At 43.9% G+C, this 20,132-nt stretch overlaps 1 protein-coding gene across 1 annotated transcript in view; it reads left to right on the forward strand.

Moving 5' to 3' along the window:
- Nucleotides 1-9,852, forward strand: part of rpia (ribose 5-phosphate isomerase A (ribose 5-phosphate epimerase)) — a 28,307-nt gene extending 18,455 nt beyond the window's left edge. Inside the window, exons 5-9 of the mRNA XM_060828318.1 lie at nt 2,649-2,713; nt 3,781-3,849; nt 4,056-4,197; nt 5,875-5,974; nt 8,407-9,852. Of these exons, the coding sequence (XP_060684301.1) occupies nt 2,649-2,713; nt 3,781-3,849; nt 4,056-4,197; nt 5,875-5,974; nt 8,407-8,504 (474 nt within the window). The 3' untranslated portion in view covers nt 8,505-9,852. The remainder of the gene's footprint in view (nt 1-2,648; nt 2,714-3,780; nt 3,850-4,055; nt 4,198-5,874; nt 5,975-8,406) is intronic.
- The last annotated feature ends 10,280 nt before the right edge of the window (nt 9,853-20,132 follow it).

Raw genomic sequence — 20,132 nt, forward strand, 5'->3', positions numbered from 1 at the left:
AACTTATAACACTCGCACCCCCTTCACGCCTCATCCTCACAAGCCGCCTCCTTTCTCTTGACAAGATCTTCAAAGTCTTTAGTAAACCATGGCTCCCTCTCTCAACATCTCCCTCCCTGCCTGATAGGTATATACTTATCAATGACCCACAGTAGCTGTTCCTTGAATAAGATCCACATTTCGAGTGTGTCCATTCCCTTCAGTTTCCTTCCCCATCCAATGCATCCTAAATCTTGCCTAATCCTTCATAATTGCCTTTCCCCAAGTTATACCTCTTTCCCTGTGCTATATACCTATTCCTACCCATTGCTATTATGGTCACTATTGCCAAAGTGCTCACCTACCTCTAAATCTAACACCTGGCCATGTTCATTCCTCAGTACCAAATCTAATATGGCATCGCCCCTTATTGGCCTGAACATACTGTGTCAGGGAGCCCTGCAAACATTGATCAAAAACTGACCCATCTAAACTACTTGAACTATTGTATTCCCAGTCAATATTGAAGAAGTTAAAGTTCTCCATAACAACTACCCTGTTAGTCTCACTCCTATCGAGAATCATCTTTGCTATCCTTTCCTCTACATCCCTTCAACAATTCGGAGCCTATGGAAAACTCCCAAAAGAGTGACCTTTCTTTCCCTGTTTCTAACCTCAGCCCAAACTACCTCATGGATGAGTCCTCTAATGTTATCTCAGCTGTAGTAATACTACCCCTGATTAACAATGCCATACCCCCTCCCCTCTTTTCCCATCCCCCTGCTGCATTAGTTTAAACATCAACAAACATCCCACACGCCCCCACGATATTGGTACGACTCTGATTCAGGTGAAGTCCATCCTGTTTGTAGAGGTCCCACCTTCCCCAGAAAGAACTCCAATTATCTAAGAATCGAAAACCCTCCCTCCTGCACCATCCCTGCAGCAACATGCTCAGCTCTGCTCTCTCCCTGTTCCTCGTTTCACTAGCATATGGCACGGGCAGCAGACCAGAGATGACAACTCTGTTCTAGCTCTAAGCTTCCACCTGAATTTCTGCCTTATATCCCCACCCCTTTTCCTACCTGGGTCGTTGGTGCCTATGTGGACCATAACTTGGGGCTGCCCACCCTTCCCCTCAAGAGTCTCGAAAACCCGACCAGAATAATCACAAACTCCAGGAGGCAACACACCAATTGTGAGTCTCTCTCATACCTACAGAATCTCATATCTGTCCTCCTAAAGCTCATCTCCTCTTCCCCCTTCCCCCTCTGAGCAACAGGGACAGACCCTGCCCCAGAAACCTGTGCCCCATTGCTTATCCTTGGTAAGTTGTTCTCCCCTCCCCCAAACAGTGTCCAGAACAGTATACATGTTGTTGAGGGGAACCACCATAGGAGATCCCTGCACTGCCTGCCAGGTCCCTTTCCTACCCCTGATGGTAACCCATGTGGCTGTGGAGTAACTACCTCCCTGTAGCTCCTCTCAATAACACCCTCCTCCACCTGAATGATTCAAAGTTCATCCAGCTCCATGTCCAGCTCCCTAACACCGTTCTCTCGGAGCTGGAGTTGGGTGCACTTCCCACAAATGAAGTCAGCAGGGACACCAGAGGTGACCCTTACCTCCCACGTACTGCAGGAGGAACGCTCAACTGCCCTAACCTCCATTCCTGCTATTCTAAATTCCCAAATAGACTGCTGGGAAAAAAAAAACAAATGGAACACAAAAGGAAACTCTTGTCCCCTTACCAACCGATGCACGGAACGTTTTGCTTTGGTTAAAGGAGGAGGATGGGTGGGAGGCACTACCTGAGTCGTGTTTTTGGGTAAAGCGACCACCCAACTAAAGCTGTTCTTTGTTCAAACTACGCAGACAGTAGCCGGAGGACAGCTGGAATGTTGTGAATAGTTTTGTTCCCTTATCTGTGGGAAGGATATACTGTCATTGGAGGTAGTACAGAGGAAGTTCAAAGTTGATTCCAGATGTGGAGAGATTTCCTTATGAGAATGTGTTGAGTAGATTGGACTGGTACTGACTGGTATTTACGGGAATACGAGACCTTATTGGAACATACAAGATTCTTAGGGATTTCTTCAAGGTAGATCCTGAGAGTTAGTGTGGGTCAACCCACAGCAGGTGGACTGCAGCGGTTCAAGAAGGCAGATCATCACCACCTTCTCAAGGGCAACTAGGGATGGGCAATAAATGCTGGTCAGCCAGCGATGCCCACATCTCACAAATGAATTAAATTTGTATTTTTTTAAAAAGGGTTGTTTTCTTCTTGACGTGTCTCAGACCAGAGAGCATAATCTCAGGAATGTGTCACACGTTTAAGAGCGTTAAGGAATTATTTCTCCAAAGGTAGTGAATGTGTGGTATTCTTTACCACAGAGGGCTGAAGTGCTGGGTTGTTAAGCATATTCAAGGCTGTTACAGACATATTTTTAGTCAGTAGGGGGACCGAGAGTTAAGCCGGAAAGTCGGGTTGAGGATTACCAGATCACCCACGATCTCATTGCACGAGGAAGCAGACTCATTAGGCTGAATGGCCGAGTTCTGCCTCTTCATCTTAACAAAAGTGCCTTGTATAACATGTTAACCCATCTGCATGGACAGTGGCATTGCTGTGCATTAACGGGATTGACATGTTTTTTATTTTCTGTTAGCTCGATGTTGCTATTGATGGTGCAGATGAAGTGGATTGTGATCTGAACTTAATCAAAGGTGGAGGGTGAGTGTTTGCTCTTTGAAAATTAGGTATGGAAAAGGGCCGGCTGTTTATCAAAAAGTGCGGGATATTCCTAGCAACAAGAATGGTTGCAGAGCCCCATCCTCTTCCATTTGACTAAAGACCATCCACTCTTTTGTGTGAGGGGCTTTGCTGTTGAATCCTTCCATAATGTTAATCAAACTAACTTCGTAGAGACATTAACAGAGATGGCACAGTGGCTGTGTGTTTGCATGCTGCCTCACAGCGCCAGGGACTTGGGTTCAATTCCACCCTCAGGTGACTCTGCGTTGTGTTTGCACATGCTTCCCGTGTCTGCGTGGGTTTCCTTTGGATGCTCCAGTTTCCTCCCACTGTCCAAAGATGGGCATGTTAAGTAGACTGACAATTGCCCTTGGTATCCAGGGTCGTGCAGGTTAGGTGGATTGGCCGTGGTAAATACAGAACAACCTTGATTATCCGAACGAGATTTCAAGGTCCCGATGCTTGGGTAAACTGTGTTATCCGAACATTTAATCATCTGAATAGAATACTCTCTGCCAGTGTTGCTCTGATAGTCGAGGTTGCCCTGTATGGGGTTATGGGAATTGGCCGTGGGTCTGAGCGGGATGCGCTTCAAAGGGTTGGTGTGGACTCGATGGGCTGAATGGCAGTCCGACAGTCTAGATTTTCTGTGAACCTCTATAAATAATGCTCAAGAATTCCTCCTTAGCATTGCTTAATCTCCTTGGTGTGACTTTTCCAGTCATTCTTTCACTGTGGGAGTGATTTCTTATTTCTCCAATTTCAGCAAATTCCCCCGGGAAGTTTGAGGGTTGCTATAAGCATGTTGCATGATAGGAGTTCTCTGCGTGTGACCAGAGCTCGGAGCCGATGCTTTGAGGCAAAAAGGCCTGGGCTGCTCTTTATGAAACAATTGGCTTGCTTGGCCAAACAATCTTCCACAGCGTTGCAGAGGTGTCAGTGCGCTAGAGGAGGCTGTTCAGTCCATCGGGAAGTTTCTGGACAGGGATGATAGAAGAAAGTGTTTTGAATCTAACACTGTTTTCTCCCCTGGCCTTTTCCATCAGAGGGTGCTTGACTCAGGAGAAGATTGTTGCTGGCTGTGCCAAGAGGTTCATTGTGGTTGCAGATTACAGGTGAGTGACTCGCTGGATCATCAGGCCCCGGTTTCTTTTTGCACCTACAAAGAGTAAGTGTCTTTGTAAATGGCAATCCTTCCAGTGGTTCAAAGTCTTTTCTGGATTCAGGTGAAGACTTTTCAACCCCAGTGTGGTTTGAATTCACGTAGTTTCCACCGATTTTTGTTTTGTGCCATGTCATCTTTCGAATTTTGTTTTTCAAGGAAGGATTCCAAAAACCTTGGTGAAAAATGGAAAAAAGGCGTTCCGATTGAGGTCATCCCGATGGCTTATGTGCCAGTAACCAAGGCAATTGCTGCTAAATTTGGTGGGGAAGCAGAATTGCGAATGGCTGTCAGTAAAGCTGTAAGTACAGACCTTAGCCGAACCCACTCGAAACCAAGAATTCTCTTCTAGATCAGAGCAGGCACGTTAGTATTTGGATCTTTCTCTTTAAAGAGAAGTAGGTCTTGTTTAAGCTTTTTTTTTCTTTAATGGTACATGTGTAGAAGTTTACAAAGTCATGAAGGGCATGCGCTGGGTGAATAGTCAAGGACTTTTCTCTAGGCTAGGGGAGTTCAAAACTAGAGGGCATAGATTTAAGGTGAGAAGGGAAAGGGACCCGAGGGGCAACTTTTTCACGCAGAGGGTGGTGCATGTATGGAATGAGCTGCCAGAGGAAGTGGTTAAGGCTGATACAATTGTAACATTTAAAAGGCATCTGAATGTGTATATGAGACCATAAGACATAGCAGCAAAAATTAGGCCATTCAGCCCATTGAGTCTGCTCCACCATTTAATCATGGCTGATAATTTTCTCGAGGAGGAGAAAGTGAGGACTGCAGATGCTGGAGACCAGAGTTGAAAAATGTGGTGCTGGAAAAATACAGCAGGCCAGGCAGCATCCAAGGAGCAGGGCTCCTGAAGAAGGGCTTATGCCCACAACGTCGATTCTCCTGCTCCTCGGATGCTGCCTGGCCTGCTGTGTTTTTCCAGCACCACATTTTTCAACTCTGTTTTTCTCAGCCTATTCTCCCTGTAACCCTTGATATCTATGATACTCAAGAATGAATAGGAAGGGTTTAGAGGGGTATGGGCCAAATGCTGGCAAGTGGGACAAGATTAATAGAGAATATCTAGTTGGCATGGGCGAGTTGGACTGACTGGTCTGTTTCTGTGCTGTACAGCTCTGTACTGTATGCGACTGGCATGGCCAGCATGTCTTGCTCATCCCTAATTGCCATTAAACATGCCTTAAAATGGCTTGCTCAGGTTGTTTGGAGGATGATTTGGAGATGCCGGTGTTGGACTGGGGTGTACAAAGTTAAAAATCTCACAACACCAGGTTATAGTCCAACAGGTGTAATTGGAAGCACACTTCCAATTAAATCTGTTGGACTATAACCTGGTATTGTGTGATTTCTAACTTTGTTTGGAGGATGGTTGAGACTCTGTCTATTTGCTGCAGGTCTGGAGTCCCATACAAGCCAGACAAAGTGAGGATAGCAGATTTCCTTCCTGAAGGACATTGGTGAACTAGATGAGTTTGTACGACAAACGTTAATAAGTTCGTGGTCACCATTACTGAAGCTAGCTCCATATCTCTGAGTTTAAGTTCTACCAGCTATGATGTGAACCCATATCTCCTGTCCAGAACATTTGGCTTAGGCTTCTGGATTGCTCATCCCCTGCACCACTGTCTTAATGTGAAACATCTCCATAGATCACTTGGTCAGCAGTATAGAACCCTCTACTCGCTGATATAGGATCTTTTATTTCCATATGAACTGGACCTTCAGATGAATATTTGATCCAGAGTATACCACTACCCCCAGCACTGCACTGCTGTCATTCTTAGATTTTGTGCTTCATTGGGATTTTCACCCATCTTTAGGGTCACATTGGGTGGTATTCTCACCTGTGCCTTGGTTAATGTCTTGTGAAATGACAAGTGCCAACCAGGGATCTTGAGTGTGCTCTTTGTGTTTTCAATGTCCAGGACTTGAGAGAATTGAACTGTTTCAATATTTTGGTTTTTCCTAGGGACCAGTGGTGACAGATAATGGGAATTTCATTCTGGACTGGAAGTTTAATAATGTCTCTGACTGGAGAAAGGTGAATGTTGGCATTAAAATGATTCCAGGTAAGGAAATTGCTTAAATTCTAAGTGTAGATACACTCTTTTAATGGCTTAGCAGTTTGCAGTCACTTTCAGAGTGAGTTTTAGTAGTGTGGTTAACTGCCTGCTAGTAACAGTTGAGCGATGTACAGAAACACTGAAGACTGGAGCAGTGTGTGTACCCCAGGAATCTGTGCTGGGTCCCTTACTGTTTGAGGGATTCATAAATAATTCGAGTTGAGAATGTGGGAGGATTGCTAAGTACGTTTGCAGGTGACACCGATTTTGGTTGGCAGAGAGGAGGAAACTGTTTGGTTACAGGAAGGTGTAAGCTGGTCAGATCGGTGGCAGATGGAATTAAACCCTCATAGATGTGAGGTGAAGAAAAAAAAACAAGACAATGGAGTACTTGATGAGTACTCAGGACACTGGGAAGCTCCGAGGAACAGCATGTACTTGGGTGCTTGTCTACAGATCCTGGAAGGTGGCAAGACAGATTAATTGGGTAGGTGAAGCATATGGGATGCTTGCCTTTATCAGCTGTGGCATAGATTATAAGAGAAGGACAGTGATGTTGGAGTTGCTCAGAACTTGGTTAAGCTGGAGTTGTGTGCAGTTCTGGTCACCACACTGTAGGAAAGATGTGATTATACTCTGTGTGAGAAGAAAATTCACCAGCTATTGGCTGGGATGGAGCATTTCAGCTACGAAGGAAAGGTGAGATAAACTCAGATTGTTCTCTTTGGAGCAGAGAAGGTTGAGGGGGGAATCTGAATGAGATGCATAAGATTGAAGGGCACCGACAGGGTGGATAGGAAGCAACTGTTCCTTTTAGTCAAAGGGTCAGTAACAAGGGGAATAATTTTTAAAGTGAGAGACAAGAGGTTTTAAAGGGGTTTGAGGAAAAGTTTTCTCACCCAGCGGGTGATGGAATGCACTGTCTGGGAGGGTAGCTGAGGCAGGAAACCTCAGAATCTTTAAAAAGTACTTGAGCGAGCACTTCAAATGCCATAACATTGAAGGCTATGGGCCTAGTGTGGGAACATGGGACAAGTGTAGGTAATGTACAGTCAGCAATGCTACATATTCAGGCCTCTTGTATATTAGGTGATTCTGATTGTTTGTTTGAGGCAAATGGTTGATCTGGATCTGGAGGATTATTGTGAACTATTTCCCCCTCTGTTATTTGTATGCATATTTTCTTCCTTCTTTTTGTATGCTAACCATCTCCTACTTTTTCGTGTATAAATTTTTGTGGCTTTATTTTGCATGTTCATTCTTTCTCGGTCTAAGTGCGCTACTGTGTCTGTTTCTGTATCAGTTCTTAGCAGATACTGACATTTTTCTTTCTATTATTGTTGGGATGTAAGGTCAACAATAGTCACTCATCCCTGAAGCCCCAGTGAACTGATTGACCTGTTAAGGGTCAACCACCTTACTGAGAGTCTGGAGTCACATGTAGGCCCTCCAGGAGTAAGGGAGTCCGATTTCATTCTCTGAAAGGAATTTGTCATTCAATTATTGACAATTGAGTCATTTTGTTATTGAGATTGATTCCAGATTTCTTTCTTAATTGCATTTAAATCTCACCCCCCCTTCCCACCCCCACCCCCACCCCCACCCTGCCGTGCTGCCTCAAGCTGCAGTGGAGGTATTAGAACTTGTCTCTGGAGTTTTTACCCTGGCCTCCAGATCACTACTCAAATACCTTAACCACTGTGCTACCACATCCAAACTAATTGCATCTTCTAAATGGTTGCCACCCCTGTTTTGTGGTTAATCTATATTAATTTAGAGTCCAGCAAACTCAGTTACGTTTGTATCAATTCTCAGGATTGGAGTGTCACCCTGGTTATTGCTCCATGAGTTGATGCGATTGAGCATCTTTCTAGACCATTTCAAAGAACAGTTAAGGGTTGACATTGGTGTGGGATTTGAGTCACTAGCTTGCATAAAGGCGGCAGATTTCCTTTCCTCATAGTGAACCTGTCTGAGTTTTGTGGCAGTCTGACGAACCTGAACCCAATGTGGAGACGTTGGAAGGTGAGGGGATTTAACTGGGATGCTGTCCAGTTGGTTCAGCTGGTTGCTTATGCTCAAATTTAGATAAATAACTTGCATTATCTAGACTACTTTTGAGCGACTGGTTGTTGGCACGCATTGTAGGATTTCCAATTTCCTTCGAGAGTTGAGGGTAAAGGGTAGAAGATGCATTGGAGTGTCCATTACCTTCAAGATCATCTCCACTGTCCCAGTGTCGAAATCGTGGAATTCCCTCCCAAACTGTGGGTCTGATGACCACACGTGGTTCAGGAAGGTAACTTACCACCCTCTTCTTGAAGGGATGGACAATAAATGCTAGCTCATATCCTGAAACATCTTTATGAAGGAAGAGAATAAGGTCCTGAAATGTCTGTGAAATGCTTCTAACTTCTACGTGCTCTGTCCCCCTGCAGGAGTGGTCGAGACGGGGTTATTCATCGGCATGGCAGAAAGGGTGTACTTTGGCTTGGAAGATGGATCTGTCTGTTTCCGAGACAGAGACTCTCAATGATGAGGAGTGAGGGGAGCTGGGGCTTCCTGTACTTGCGAAGATCACCTTGCCTTAAATCAATTGTTCTGCCAAATACCTTATTAACACTTTTTTAAACAGAAAAATATTGTTCTATTATTTGTTTTTATATTAAAGAAAATAGGCATGGGTCAAGTCTTGGCTCATGTAATGAATAATATCTGCCTTTATATTTGAGGGATGAGGAATTGGTTATGGTTCAGGCATTATATCAATTCCTGGCAGCTCTCCTTGAAGTGACCAGGCAGTTAACTTCTTGACTGTGAAATCCAGAGTCCTAATAGGTTTTCCCTTTGCTTTTGACTATATCATTATGGAATAATTAGTTCAGATATTAACTGTATGTGAAGTACAGTGAACTGTGTATGGGTCTGTGCACCTTATTCCTGATGAAGGGCTTATGCTCGAAACGTCGAATTCTCTATTCCTGAGATGCTGCCTGGCCTGCTGTGCTTTGACCAGCAACACATTTGCAGCACCTCTAGCAACCTGTTTCAAGCTCTACTCGCAGATCAAGGTTACTGGGTGGGCCAGGAAGGTGATCATGTGTTGGTGGTGGGGAGATGCAGTAGTAATATGGGACAAGACTCTTTAACTTTTGTTGTGGTCCTCCATTCTCCATGATCTCTCTGACGATCCGGGCAATTCTGTGCGTCATCACCTCTATACAAGAGTCTGAAGAATGGGAAGTTAACCTATTTTCTTTATGTAAGAGAGGGATTCTGATAATGGGGCGACAACTTTAGTTCATCCTAGTCCCATGAAGTTATTTGGTATCCTTCCACTGAATGTGGGCATTATTGGCATGGCCAGTATCTATGACCCATCTCTCATGGCCCTTGAGAAGATGGTGGTTAGTTGCTGCATTGGACAATAACAGTGCATGTGAAGTATGTACACCTACAGTGCTGTTAGAAAATGTGCACTCCAGTCCAGTAAAAGCCCAGGTGCACACTTGCATGTTTGGCATCAGCATTTGCTGGTCCTTTATTTGGTACTTTCAGACATTGATGGGAATTTCTACTATTATCCCTGAGCCGAATCAACTTGGTCATGTGACTGCCTTAAAAAGCCAATCACCTTCATGCTCTATGTGAAACATTGTGTTGCAACACTTGGCCTCGAACAACTTTATGATTGGTGTGTTCTCTGAGGTTTCACATTTTACCGAGTAATTAAAAAAATATATATACATGTATGTTATCTTAGAGTTCTACATCTTTTTGTGACAATTTGCATGGATATTTTATTTTGGTGCAACACTTTTAACTGGATAGTCAAATAAATTGTTTATACGTCAAATAAAAAGAATGTGATCCTGTTCACCTGGTATTTTGTGGTGTTGGCCATTTATTTCTAGAGTGTGGTTTTAAAATTTTTTTAAGTAGTTGAGTTAATATTGCGGCTGTATGGAATGTTGGTTAGGCCATGTTTGGAATATTGCGTGCAATTCTGGTCTCCTTCCTATCGGAAGGATGTTGTGAAACTTGAAAGGATTCAGAAAATATTCACAAGGATGTTGCCAGGGTTGGAGGATTTGAGCTATAGGGAGAGGCTGAACAGGCTGGGGCTGTTTACTCTGGAATGTTGGAGACTGAGGAGTGACCCTATAGAGGTTTATAAAATCATGAGGGGCATGGCAAGGATAAACAAGTAAGTTCTTTTCCTTTGAGTGGGGGAGTCCAGAACTAGAGGGCATAGGGTTAGGGTAAAATGGGAAATGTTTAAAGGGACCTAAGGGCAATATTTTCTCAGAGGGTGGTGCGTGTGTGGAATGAGCTGCCAGAGGAAGTGGAGGAGGCTGGTACAATTGCAACATTTTAAGAGGCATCTGGATGGGTATATGAATAGGAAGGGTTTGGAGGGATATGGGCCAAATGCTGGCAGGTGGGACTAAATCAGTTTAGGATATCTGGTCAGCATGGACGAGTTGGACCAAAGAGTCTGTTTCTGTGTTGTACATCTCTATGACTCCATTGTGGTGGGATGTGATTTTTTTAATATAAGGTAGGCATAAATAGATTCGAGGTTGAGCAAGGAAATCAAGGATAGTTGAGCTAGATGGCAATGTGAAATTTAAATCACAAAGAGACCTCATTCAATGGCAGAGCATGCTTGATGGGCAGAATGGTCTACATCTCCTATTTCATATATTTGTGTTATTAATCTAATATCAGTATGGTGGAATTCTATAGGAGTTCTTCTATGCACTGCAAACATTCAAAGGTAAACTCTCATTACCATCTTATCGAGAGAGCTCACATGGGCAATAAGTATTGGGTTTTCCAGTTGTACCCTTACCCTGAGACTGAGCAGGGTGGGGGGGTGGAGGAAATGTTGGTCCTGTCATTGCTGTGACTGGGATAATTTCCATTCAATCCTATTCTGCAATGAGTCATATATTGTTGAGTTCCTTTCATTCCCAGATCTTTTCCTGTCCAGACAGTGTGTGGGTGAGAGAGAGAGAGGTGAATGAACTTGCTTTGAACAGTGTTTGGTGGGACCTCTTTGAAGTTCGATGGGTGATAACCCAGCATTTGGAATCCTCATCGAAAGCCCTGAATTCTGGGTTAGAATTGAAGACCTCGCGGATTCTGACCTGCTTAATCACTAGCCAGGAAAAGTCACAGGATTAAAACCTGATCGAACTTCTGGCTAATATGGAAAATAAAGAGCATGAAAGCATGGGAAGGGTTAAAGCATGAAGACTACTAGCAACCTGTGTTCTGTGGAGGCAGGATGGGATAACCATAGTGGAACATTCTTACTCCAATTAGCAGAGTAAGGTTAAGGCTGAAAGGTCACTATGGTGAGATGTGATAGTACAAGTAATAAAGCAAGTTTCTCTGTTAAGTTATTAGGACAGGATTGGGACTGTAAATATTTGGGACATGACGTTAAAATATCTAATTAATAGTAGAATCAGCTTGAGACAGGAGGCTATTGTAATAGATGGAATACCTGAATATCTATCATGATAGGTTAGTCTGCAATGAAAGATCACTAGCAGAAGTGATAATAAATATCTAACCATGACATTAGAATAACATCAAGTAGAAAGTACAACTAAAGAGATAATGGGAACTAACATCACTGGTGTATTGTGTAGCTAGAATGAGGTACTTTGATTAATATAGTTGGACATGCTGATAACAGAAACATGATGAGAAAAGATATAAAAATCCATGGACCCTGAGGTTTGTGGGCATTCGGGAATCAGCTTTCTCAGTGTCAGGGTTTTTTGTTTTGCAAATAAAAGACCTACTTCTTGAAGAACTCTCTGCATCTCCTGGTGCTTCTCTATATTTTCTCCACAACACTAACTAAAACAACTGCCCCCACCCCATGAAGACCAGACCAAGCCTCCTTCCTGCAATGGATGCTGAAATGTTTCCCTGCACCCCTTTTCCTACTGACATGATCCACTGTATCTGCTCACCTACTTGCACTACCACTTGGAGAGATACTCTCCAACCTTCAGGCACTCTGCCTTTATTCCTGATGAAAGGCTTTTGCCCAAAATGTCGATTTTACTGCTCCTTGGATGCTGCCTGAACTGCTGTGCTTTTCCAGCACCACTAATCCAGAATGCAGATGTATTTGTCAATGCCAGTATTGGTAAGATTAATAATTTTCTGGGGAGATGAGTTTGAATCTCACCGTGACAGATGGTGAATTTTCTTTTTAAAAATCCATTCACAGGACATGAATATCATTGGCTATGGTAGCATTTATTGCCCACTCCTAGGGCAGGCTATAGCCTAGTGGTATTATCGCTAGACTATTAATCCAGAGCGAAAGCGAGGATTGCAGATGCTGGAGATCAGTTAAAAAGTGTGGCACTGGAAAAGCACAGCAGGTCAGGCAGTATCTGAGGGGCAGCAGCCCCACGTCCCTCCTCTCAGCCCCCCCTTGGGCCTCTACCACCCCAAATCCCTGATGAAGGGCTTATGCCCGAAGCTTCGACTCTCCTGCTCCTCAGATGCTGCCTGACCCACTGTGTTATTCCACTGCCACACCTGTTTTGATGATTAATCCAGAGACGCAGGTAATGTTGGAAGATCTTGGTTTCAAATCGCACCATGGCAGATGGTGGGATTTAAATTTAATTAAAATCTGGAATTAAGAGTCAAATGATAACCATGAATCCATTGTTGTTTGCCACATAAAACCCATTTGGTTTGCTAATACCCTTTAGGGCTGGAAATTGCCATCCTTGCCTGGTCTGACCTCTGGACCCACAGCAATATGGGCGGCACGGTGGCACAGTGGTTAGCACTGCTGCCTCACAGCGCCTGAGACCCGGGTTCAATTCCCGACTCAGGCAACAGACTGTGTGGAGTTTGCACGTTCTCCCCGTGTCTGCGTGGGTTTCCTCTGGATGCTCCGGTTTCCTCCCACAGTCCAAAGATGTGCGGGTCAGGTGAGTTGGCCATTCTAAATTGCCCGTTAGGTAAGGGGTAAACGTAGGGGTATGGGTGGGTTGCGCTTCGGCGGGTCGGTGTGGACTTGTTGGGCCGAAAGGCCTGTTTCCACACTGTAAGTAATCTAATCTAAGTAACATGGTTTACATGGCAGCAACTGCCCTCTGGGATGGGAAATAAATGCTGGCCTAGCCTCATCCTCTGAATGAACAATTTTTACAGTGTTGCCCTTAAGAAGGTGAACTTTTTGGGGTGAGTCCATTTGAGTTTTAGATTACTGGTAACCCCCAGAATGTTGATTGGGGGTCAGATTCAGTAATGATAACCCCATTGAAGGTTAAGAGGTGGTGGTTAGATTGTTTTTATTTCTTATTGGAGATAGTTATAGCCTGGCATTTATATGGCATGAGTGTTACTTGCCGCATTTGCGGCCAAGCCTCGGTGTTCTCCAGGTCTTGCTTTATTTCAACATAGACTGCTTCAGTTTCTGACGAGTGGTGAATGATGCTGATGGAGGGAAGGTTCAATGTTTTTAAAAAGTGCAAATCTGGAACTAACAGGTAAAGTAATGATGACCACGTAATCACTGCCAGTGGTTGTGAACCCCCCCACCCCCACCCCACCTCATTCACTAATATCATTTCAGGGCAGGAAATCTGCCATCTTCAGATCTACAGCAACATGATTAAATCAACTCTGGGCATTTAGGAATGGGCTAGATAAGTGCTGATCTAGCTGGTGAAGCCCATTTTATTATGAACAAATGCAATACAGCAATAATCTGTTCACCAGAGACTGGTGGATGGGGAGTCATTAATTGTTGTGGTTCTGTTCACCGAGCTGGGAGTTTTTCTTGCAAACGTTTCGTCCCCTTTCTAGATGACATCCTCAGTGCTTGGGAGCCTCCTGTGAAGCGCTTCTTCCGGCATTTATAATGGCTTGTCTCTGTCGCTTCCGGTTGTCAGTTGCTGTCCGCTGCAGTGGCCGGTATATTGGCCACTATAAATGCTGGAGGAAACAGCACAGAAGTGCTTCACAGGAGGCTCCCAAGCTCTGAGGATGTCACCTAGAAAGGGGACGAAACATTTGCAACAAAAACTCCCAGCTCGGCGAACAGAACCACAACAACGAGCACCCGAGCTACAAATCTTCTCCCAAACTTTGAGTCATTGAATGTTATTAAGGTAGAGGTAGGAAGAGTTTTTGGGAGAAAGTGAGGACTGCAGATGCTGGAGTGTCAGTGTCGAAAAGGGTGGCACTGTAAAAGCACAGCAGGTTAGGCAGTATCTGAGGGGCAGGAGAGTTGACGTTTCGGGCATAAGTCCTTCATTAGGAATGAGGACGTCAGTGGTGACTGGGGTTAGGTAAGGAATGTAGAATTGAGATCCCAACTGGATCAGCCTTAATCAGTTGGTGCACTTGGCTGGATTGTCATAGAGTCATACAGAGTGATGCCAACAACATGGGTTCAATTCCTGCACCTACCTGAGGTTTCTATAAAGTACGCTCCTTCTCAAGCTCTCCCTTTGCCTGAGGCATGGTGAACCTTCAGATAAACCACCAGCTGTCATCTCTCACGAGAGAGAACAGCCCTATGAGTCCTCTGGAATTATGGGGACTTTATTGAATACTGGAGCCTCAGGCATGGGAGAGTTCAAACGACCTGCTCCTAATTTATATCTCACGGACATTAATGTGATAATTATGACCAGATCGCCCATTACAATAAAGATTGACAAGAAATCCATTGGAGTTTCCACGCTTTTTCAAATTGTCCTGGAGATTTGTTATTGTCCATGTGAAAGGGCCTGTGATTAACAGCTCCAATAAAAATCACTATGTTTGACCACGAAGCACTTTCTCCATCTGCACCCATGTGTCAGCATAGTCTAATTGATCAGATTTATGGAATGGGACTGAACTCTGTCAGAGTCAGAGGCTTGGGTGCTGAGCTGAACTAAGTCAAAACCCCTTCCAACCTCCATACACACATTCCCAATTTACAATTATCGATGTTCCAGGAATGTGATATTTATTCCCCACTGTTACAACGAGGTTACTCCGAAAAGTGTGCCATTTAGCAGGATCTGGCTGATCTGACGTTTCCCGTCCTGTTTCCTGCATTTTCCTCTGAATCCTTGATTCCCCAACTGATCATGAATCGATTCATCTCAGCCTTAAATATACACAAGGACTCTTCCCCCACAGCTCTCGGTGGCAAAGAGTTCCAAAAGCATTCAACTGTCTGAGGGAAGAAAATCCTCCTCATCTCAACTTTAAGTTAGCACTCCTTCATTCTGAGACAATGTCCCTTAGACTGTTCTATGAAGAGAAACATCCTCTTAGCATTGACCCTGTCAAGCCCTTTCAGAATCATTTCTGTTTCAATGAGATCAACCTTCATGCTTCTAAACTCCAGTGAGTAGAGTCCTCTTTCTCCTTTGCTCAGAAGACAATCCCTCCATATGGATCATCCTAATGAACTGCCTCCAATGAAACAATATCTTTCCTTAAATAAGCAGATTAAAAATCTTCACAGTACTCTAGATTTGGTCTCACCAGCAACTTGTACAGTCGCAGTGAAACTTCCCAAGCTCTTTGAATGTAATGGTCAGTGGGACAGCAGGATGACACAGTCTGTGGTCACTGTTTCCCTCATTTGAACGGAGTCTGCGCACACCTCAACATTTCTCTGGGTCATTCTGTCATTAAACGCTTCACCTGATTGAGGAGCATCTTGAGGTGAGGGTTTGAAATGTTGCACGCTGCATATACCAATTGTAAATACACCAACAGAAGCAACTAGAGACAACCACATTCTGCAAATTATTTTCTCATTCATACTGCCTCTAATCTCAGTGAGGGAACATAGGGATAGGAGTAGGCCGTTCAGCCCCTCGAGTCTGTTTCACCATTCACTGAGATCATAACTGATCTGTGGACGTCTTCATATACCGATCTTCGAGTGAGTGAGTGAGTTATTTATTGTCACATGTATCTAGAAAAATGCAATGAAAAGATTGATGTATTACTGTCACAGTAAATGTACCTATGTACAGTGAAAAGTTTTGTTTTGCCTGCAGTATAGGTAGGTCATAGAATACAAAGTGCAAAGTGTTACCATCCAGAATCATTTTGAGTTACCAAAAATATAAAGAAATTATATAAATAGAGTTCATTTTCTGTAGAAGGGGTCTACACACACAGCTCCAGGACTTCTGCAAGTTCTCTGCAAGTGGCCTGGGCCTCTATAAGTCTTCGTTCTGAATGCAGCAATGAAGATCCTGTCAATAGTCCACACTCTGGGCCTACCACAGCCGGGAGTACCCACTCCAGCACCATCACCACGGCAGCTGATGGCCCGCCAAGTCCACAGTCCAGTCCTACTGCAGCCAGGAGCACCCACTCCAGCACTGTCATCACAGCAGCTGATGGCCCGCCAAGTCCACAGTCCAGTCCTGCTGCAGCCAGGAATGCACGCTCCAGGCACCATCACCCCCGCAAGTTGGTGGCCCACCAAGTCCACAGTCTGGGCCTACCACAGCCAAGAATGCCTGCTCTGGGCACTGTCACCATTGTGGCTGATGACCCGCCAGGTCCATAGTCCGGGCCTACCGCAGCCAGGAGTTCCCACTCTGGACACCGTCACCACTGTAGCCAATGTTCCCCCAATGCTGCTCTGATAGTCAGAAGATCATAATAAGAACAAAAAAGGAAGAAAAGAAACAAAAAAGGAAGAAAAAGGAGAAAGAGAGAAGGATGTAGTCTGCCTGGAGTGATTGGAGCCCAAACACTATCTACTGTGCTGGCGTTGCCATCTTAAAGAGGGCCCATACCCCTTGATACATTTGGTTAACAAAGATGTATGTATCTCAATTTTAAAACTAACAACTGAACAAGCATTAACTGTTGTTTGATGAAGAGAGTTCCAAACCTCTATCACCCTTTGTGTGTAGAAGTGCTTCCTAACATCTCTCCTGATCAGAGACCTGCAGACCTTGTTTTTACCTATCTCTCCTGATCAGTCTAGTCCTAATTCTCAGAGTGTGCCCCCAGTTCTAGAATTCCTAAGCAGAGGAAAGACAATTACTGATGCTGAAAATGCCCCTTCAGGTTTTGCTATTGTGTGCATGAGTTTTCTTTTATACTTGCTGGTATTATGCATGCTGTATACTATACAAAACCTTGTGCATAGTTTAGCAGGAATGTTGCTGATCTGGATTTTTTTTTATTGGAAGGAGTGCAGCAAAGGTTTGAGAATCTGATTCCTGGGAGGCAGGACTAATGCACAAAGGGAGATTGCAGTTAAGTTAGGTTATATTCACTCGAGTTTAGAAATATGAGGGGTGGGGGTGTCTCATGGAATCAACAAAATTCTAACCGTACTTGAAGGAGACTGGATTTCCCATTTCAGACCGAAATGAGAAGAAATTACATCAAACAGTCAATCTGGACAGGAAGGATGTTGTTGAACTGGAAAAGGTGCAGAAATAAATTAATAGGATGTTTATGGAATTCCTACAGTGTGGAATCAGGCTATTCAGCCCAATAAGTCCAGACTGACCCTACGAAGAGTAATCCACCCATTACTCTACGTTTACCCCTGACTAATGTTGAAAATGTGTTGCTGGAAAAGCGCAGCAGGTCAGGCAGCATCCAAGGAGCAGGAGAGTCGACGTTTCGGGCATGAGCCCTTCTTCAGGCATCTAACCTACACATCCCTGAACACGATGGGCAATTTACCCACAGCCAATTCACCTAACCTGCACATTTCTGGATTGTGGGAGGAAACCCACACAGACGCAGGGAGAATGTACAAACTCCACACAGACAGTCACGTGAGGCTGGAATCAAACTCAGGTTGCTGGTGCTGTGAGGCAGCGGTGCTGACCACTGAGCCACCATGCCACCCCATCCATGACCATGGCATTGCCAGGACTGGAAGACTTTGAGTTATATGGAGTAGCAGGATAGGCTGGGGCTTTTGTTCTCTGGAGCATCAGTGGCTGAGAGGTGACCTTATATAGATTTAAAAAATAATGAGGGGCATAGAAAAGGTAAATAGCCAAGATCTTTTCCCTGGGGTAGGGGAGTCCAAAACTAGAGGGCATAAATTTAAGAGGGGAAAGATTTAAAAGGGATCCAAGGGGCAACTGTGATGAGTGATGAGTGTATAGAATGACCTACCAGAGAAAGTGGTGGAGGCTGGTACAATTGCAACATTTAAAAGGCATTTGGTTGTGTATATGAATATGAAGGGTTTGGAGGGATATGACCCAAATGCAGGCAAATAAGACTAGTTCAGTGTTGGATATTTAGTCAGAATGGATGAGTTGGACCGAAGGGTTTTTTTCCGTCATGGATGACTCTATGACTGTCACCATAAGTGGCTGAAGCCAAAATATTGAATGCTTTCAAGTAGAAGTTAGGGACCAAGGAGTATGGGTTAAAAGCAGGAAGAGGAGACTGAGTTGGATGATCAGCCGTGATCATATTAAATAGCGGGGTAGGCTCAAAGGGCTGAATGGTCCACTCCTGCTTGTACTTTCCATGTTCAGCTTCTGGGTAAAAGGGATGAAATGGCTCCTTTTCTTCACTTGCCCATCCTCATGTTTGGTTGGTTGCAACAAGCTTAATTTGAAAACAATCCTTTCCTTTGTGGAAAGACCTAAATTAATATACATATTGAAAGGAGCCAGTTCATCAAAGCTTTCTTGAGTTAACAGCATGAGTTCATTAATTATTAAACATGGGAAGGATTAGTAACAGGGCCCACATCAGAAATGAGAGGCAAAATAAAAGTATTAAAAAAATGTTGACTGTTGCTGCTGTTGGAGTGGAGGTTACCAATAATTGATGGTTCCTTCATGATCCTTAGTTTTGCAGATTTGTTAAGGTTTTGTAGGTCTGATTCATTTTGACCATGATTGAATTCCAGCATTTAAGTTGAGAGAGAGAGAATCCTTTTAGAATCATAGCATTCCTACAGCATGGAAACCGGCCATTTGGCCCATCAGGTCCATACCAAGAAGCATTCCATCCAGCCCATCCCTTACCCTATCTTCTTGGTCTTACAAGGAAATGAAAATTGCAGTCCTCTAGGAAGTCAGTCTAAGTCTTTTCAGCTCCCTAGGAATAGGAACTATAGCCCCGTTATCCACAGAATCACAACATTGTTATAAAATATAAGAAGGCCATTTGGCCCTCTCTGTTTGCACTGGCTCCCCATATATGTTTCAAAGACAGAGATTCTTAATTACCAGGGGATGAAAGATTATCGGAGGGTTGGGGTAGAGTTCTGGTTAAAATCAGATGATCTTGTTGAATGGCGGAACAGGCCCGAAGTACCATAATGTTCAGAGATCGGAAGGAGAGGCCTTTAAGTGTGTATGTGCACATATTCTGATTCAGAATGTGGACCTACTAGAGAAGGAGCATAAGTTAACCTACGTTTGGGAAATAAGGCAGGGCAAATGACTCAGTTAAAAATCACACGAGACCAGGTCATAGTCCAACAGGTTTAAATGGAAGCACGAGCTTTCAGAGCACTGCTCCTTCATCAGGTGGTTGTGGAGTACACAATTGTAAGACATAGAATTTATAGCAAACGTTCACAGTGTGATGTAACTGAAATTATACATTGAAAAAGACCTTGTTTGTTTGTTAATTCTCTCATCTGTTAGAATGACCATGTTAGTTTCACTTCTTTCATTTGTAAACCACAAAACGTTTTTTAAAAGTTACATTCTCAGAGGAACTTTAACAATTGGTGTCAGATCAGCTAATGTGCTGAAGGTGTTAGCTCCCTGTGTGCTGTTGTCATAATGTTTAGACTGATTCTAATCTAAAAAATAGTTAACAGAGTCTTATATGGATTCATACAATTTTTGAACAAAGTACAATGTAACTCTGCAAGTACAAATTCACCCCACAAACATATATATGTGTGCATATGTGTGTGTGTCTAGGGTGGTGGGGGGGGGGGGGTTGTGTGTGTCTGTGAGAGAGAGTATATATGTGTGTGTGTGTAAAGAGGGGTCTAAGTCTGTGACAGGGTGCATGTGGGAGTGTGTATGTCTATAGGAGTGTGTGTGTGTGTATGTGGTCCATCTGATCAAGATCTGATTGTACTCTGAGGTAACCTTCTTCGCTGTCCACTACACCTCCAATTTCATTGTCATCTGCA

The sequence above is a fragment of the Hemiscyllium ocellatum genome, chromosome 1, assembly GCF_020745735.1.
Source record: "Hemiscyllium ocellatum isolate sHemOce1 chromosome 1, sHemOce1.pat.X.cur, whole genome shotgun sequence".
Lineage (NCBI taxonomy): Eukaryota > Metazoa > Chordata > Chondrichthyes > Orectolobiformes > Hemiscylliidae > Hemiscyllium > Hemiscyllium ocellatum.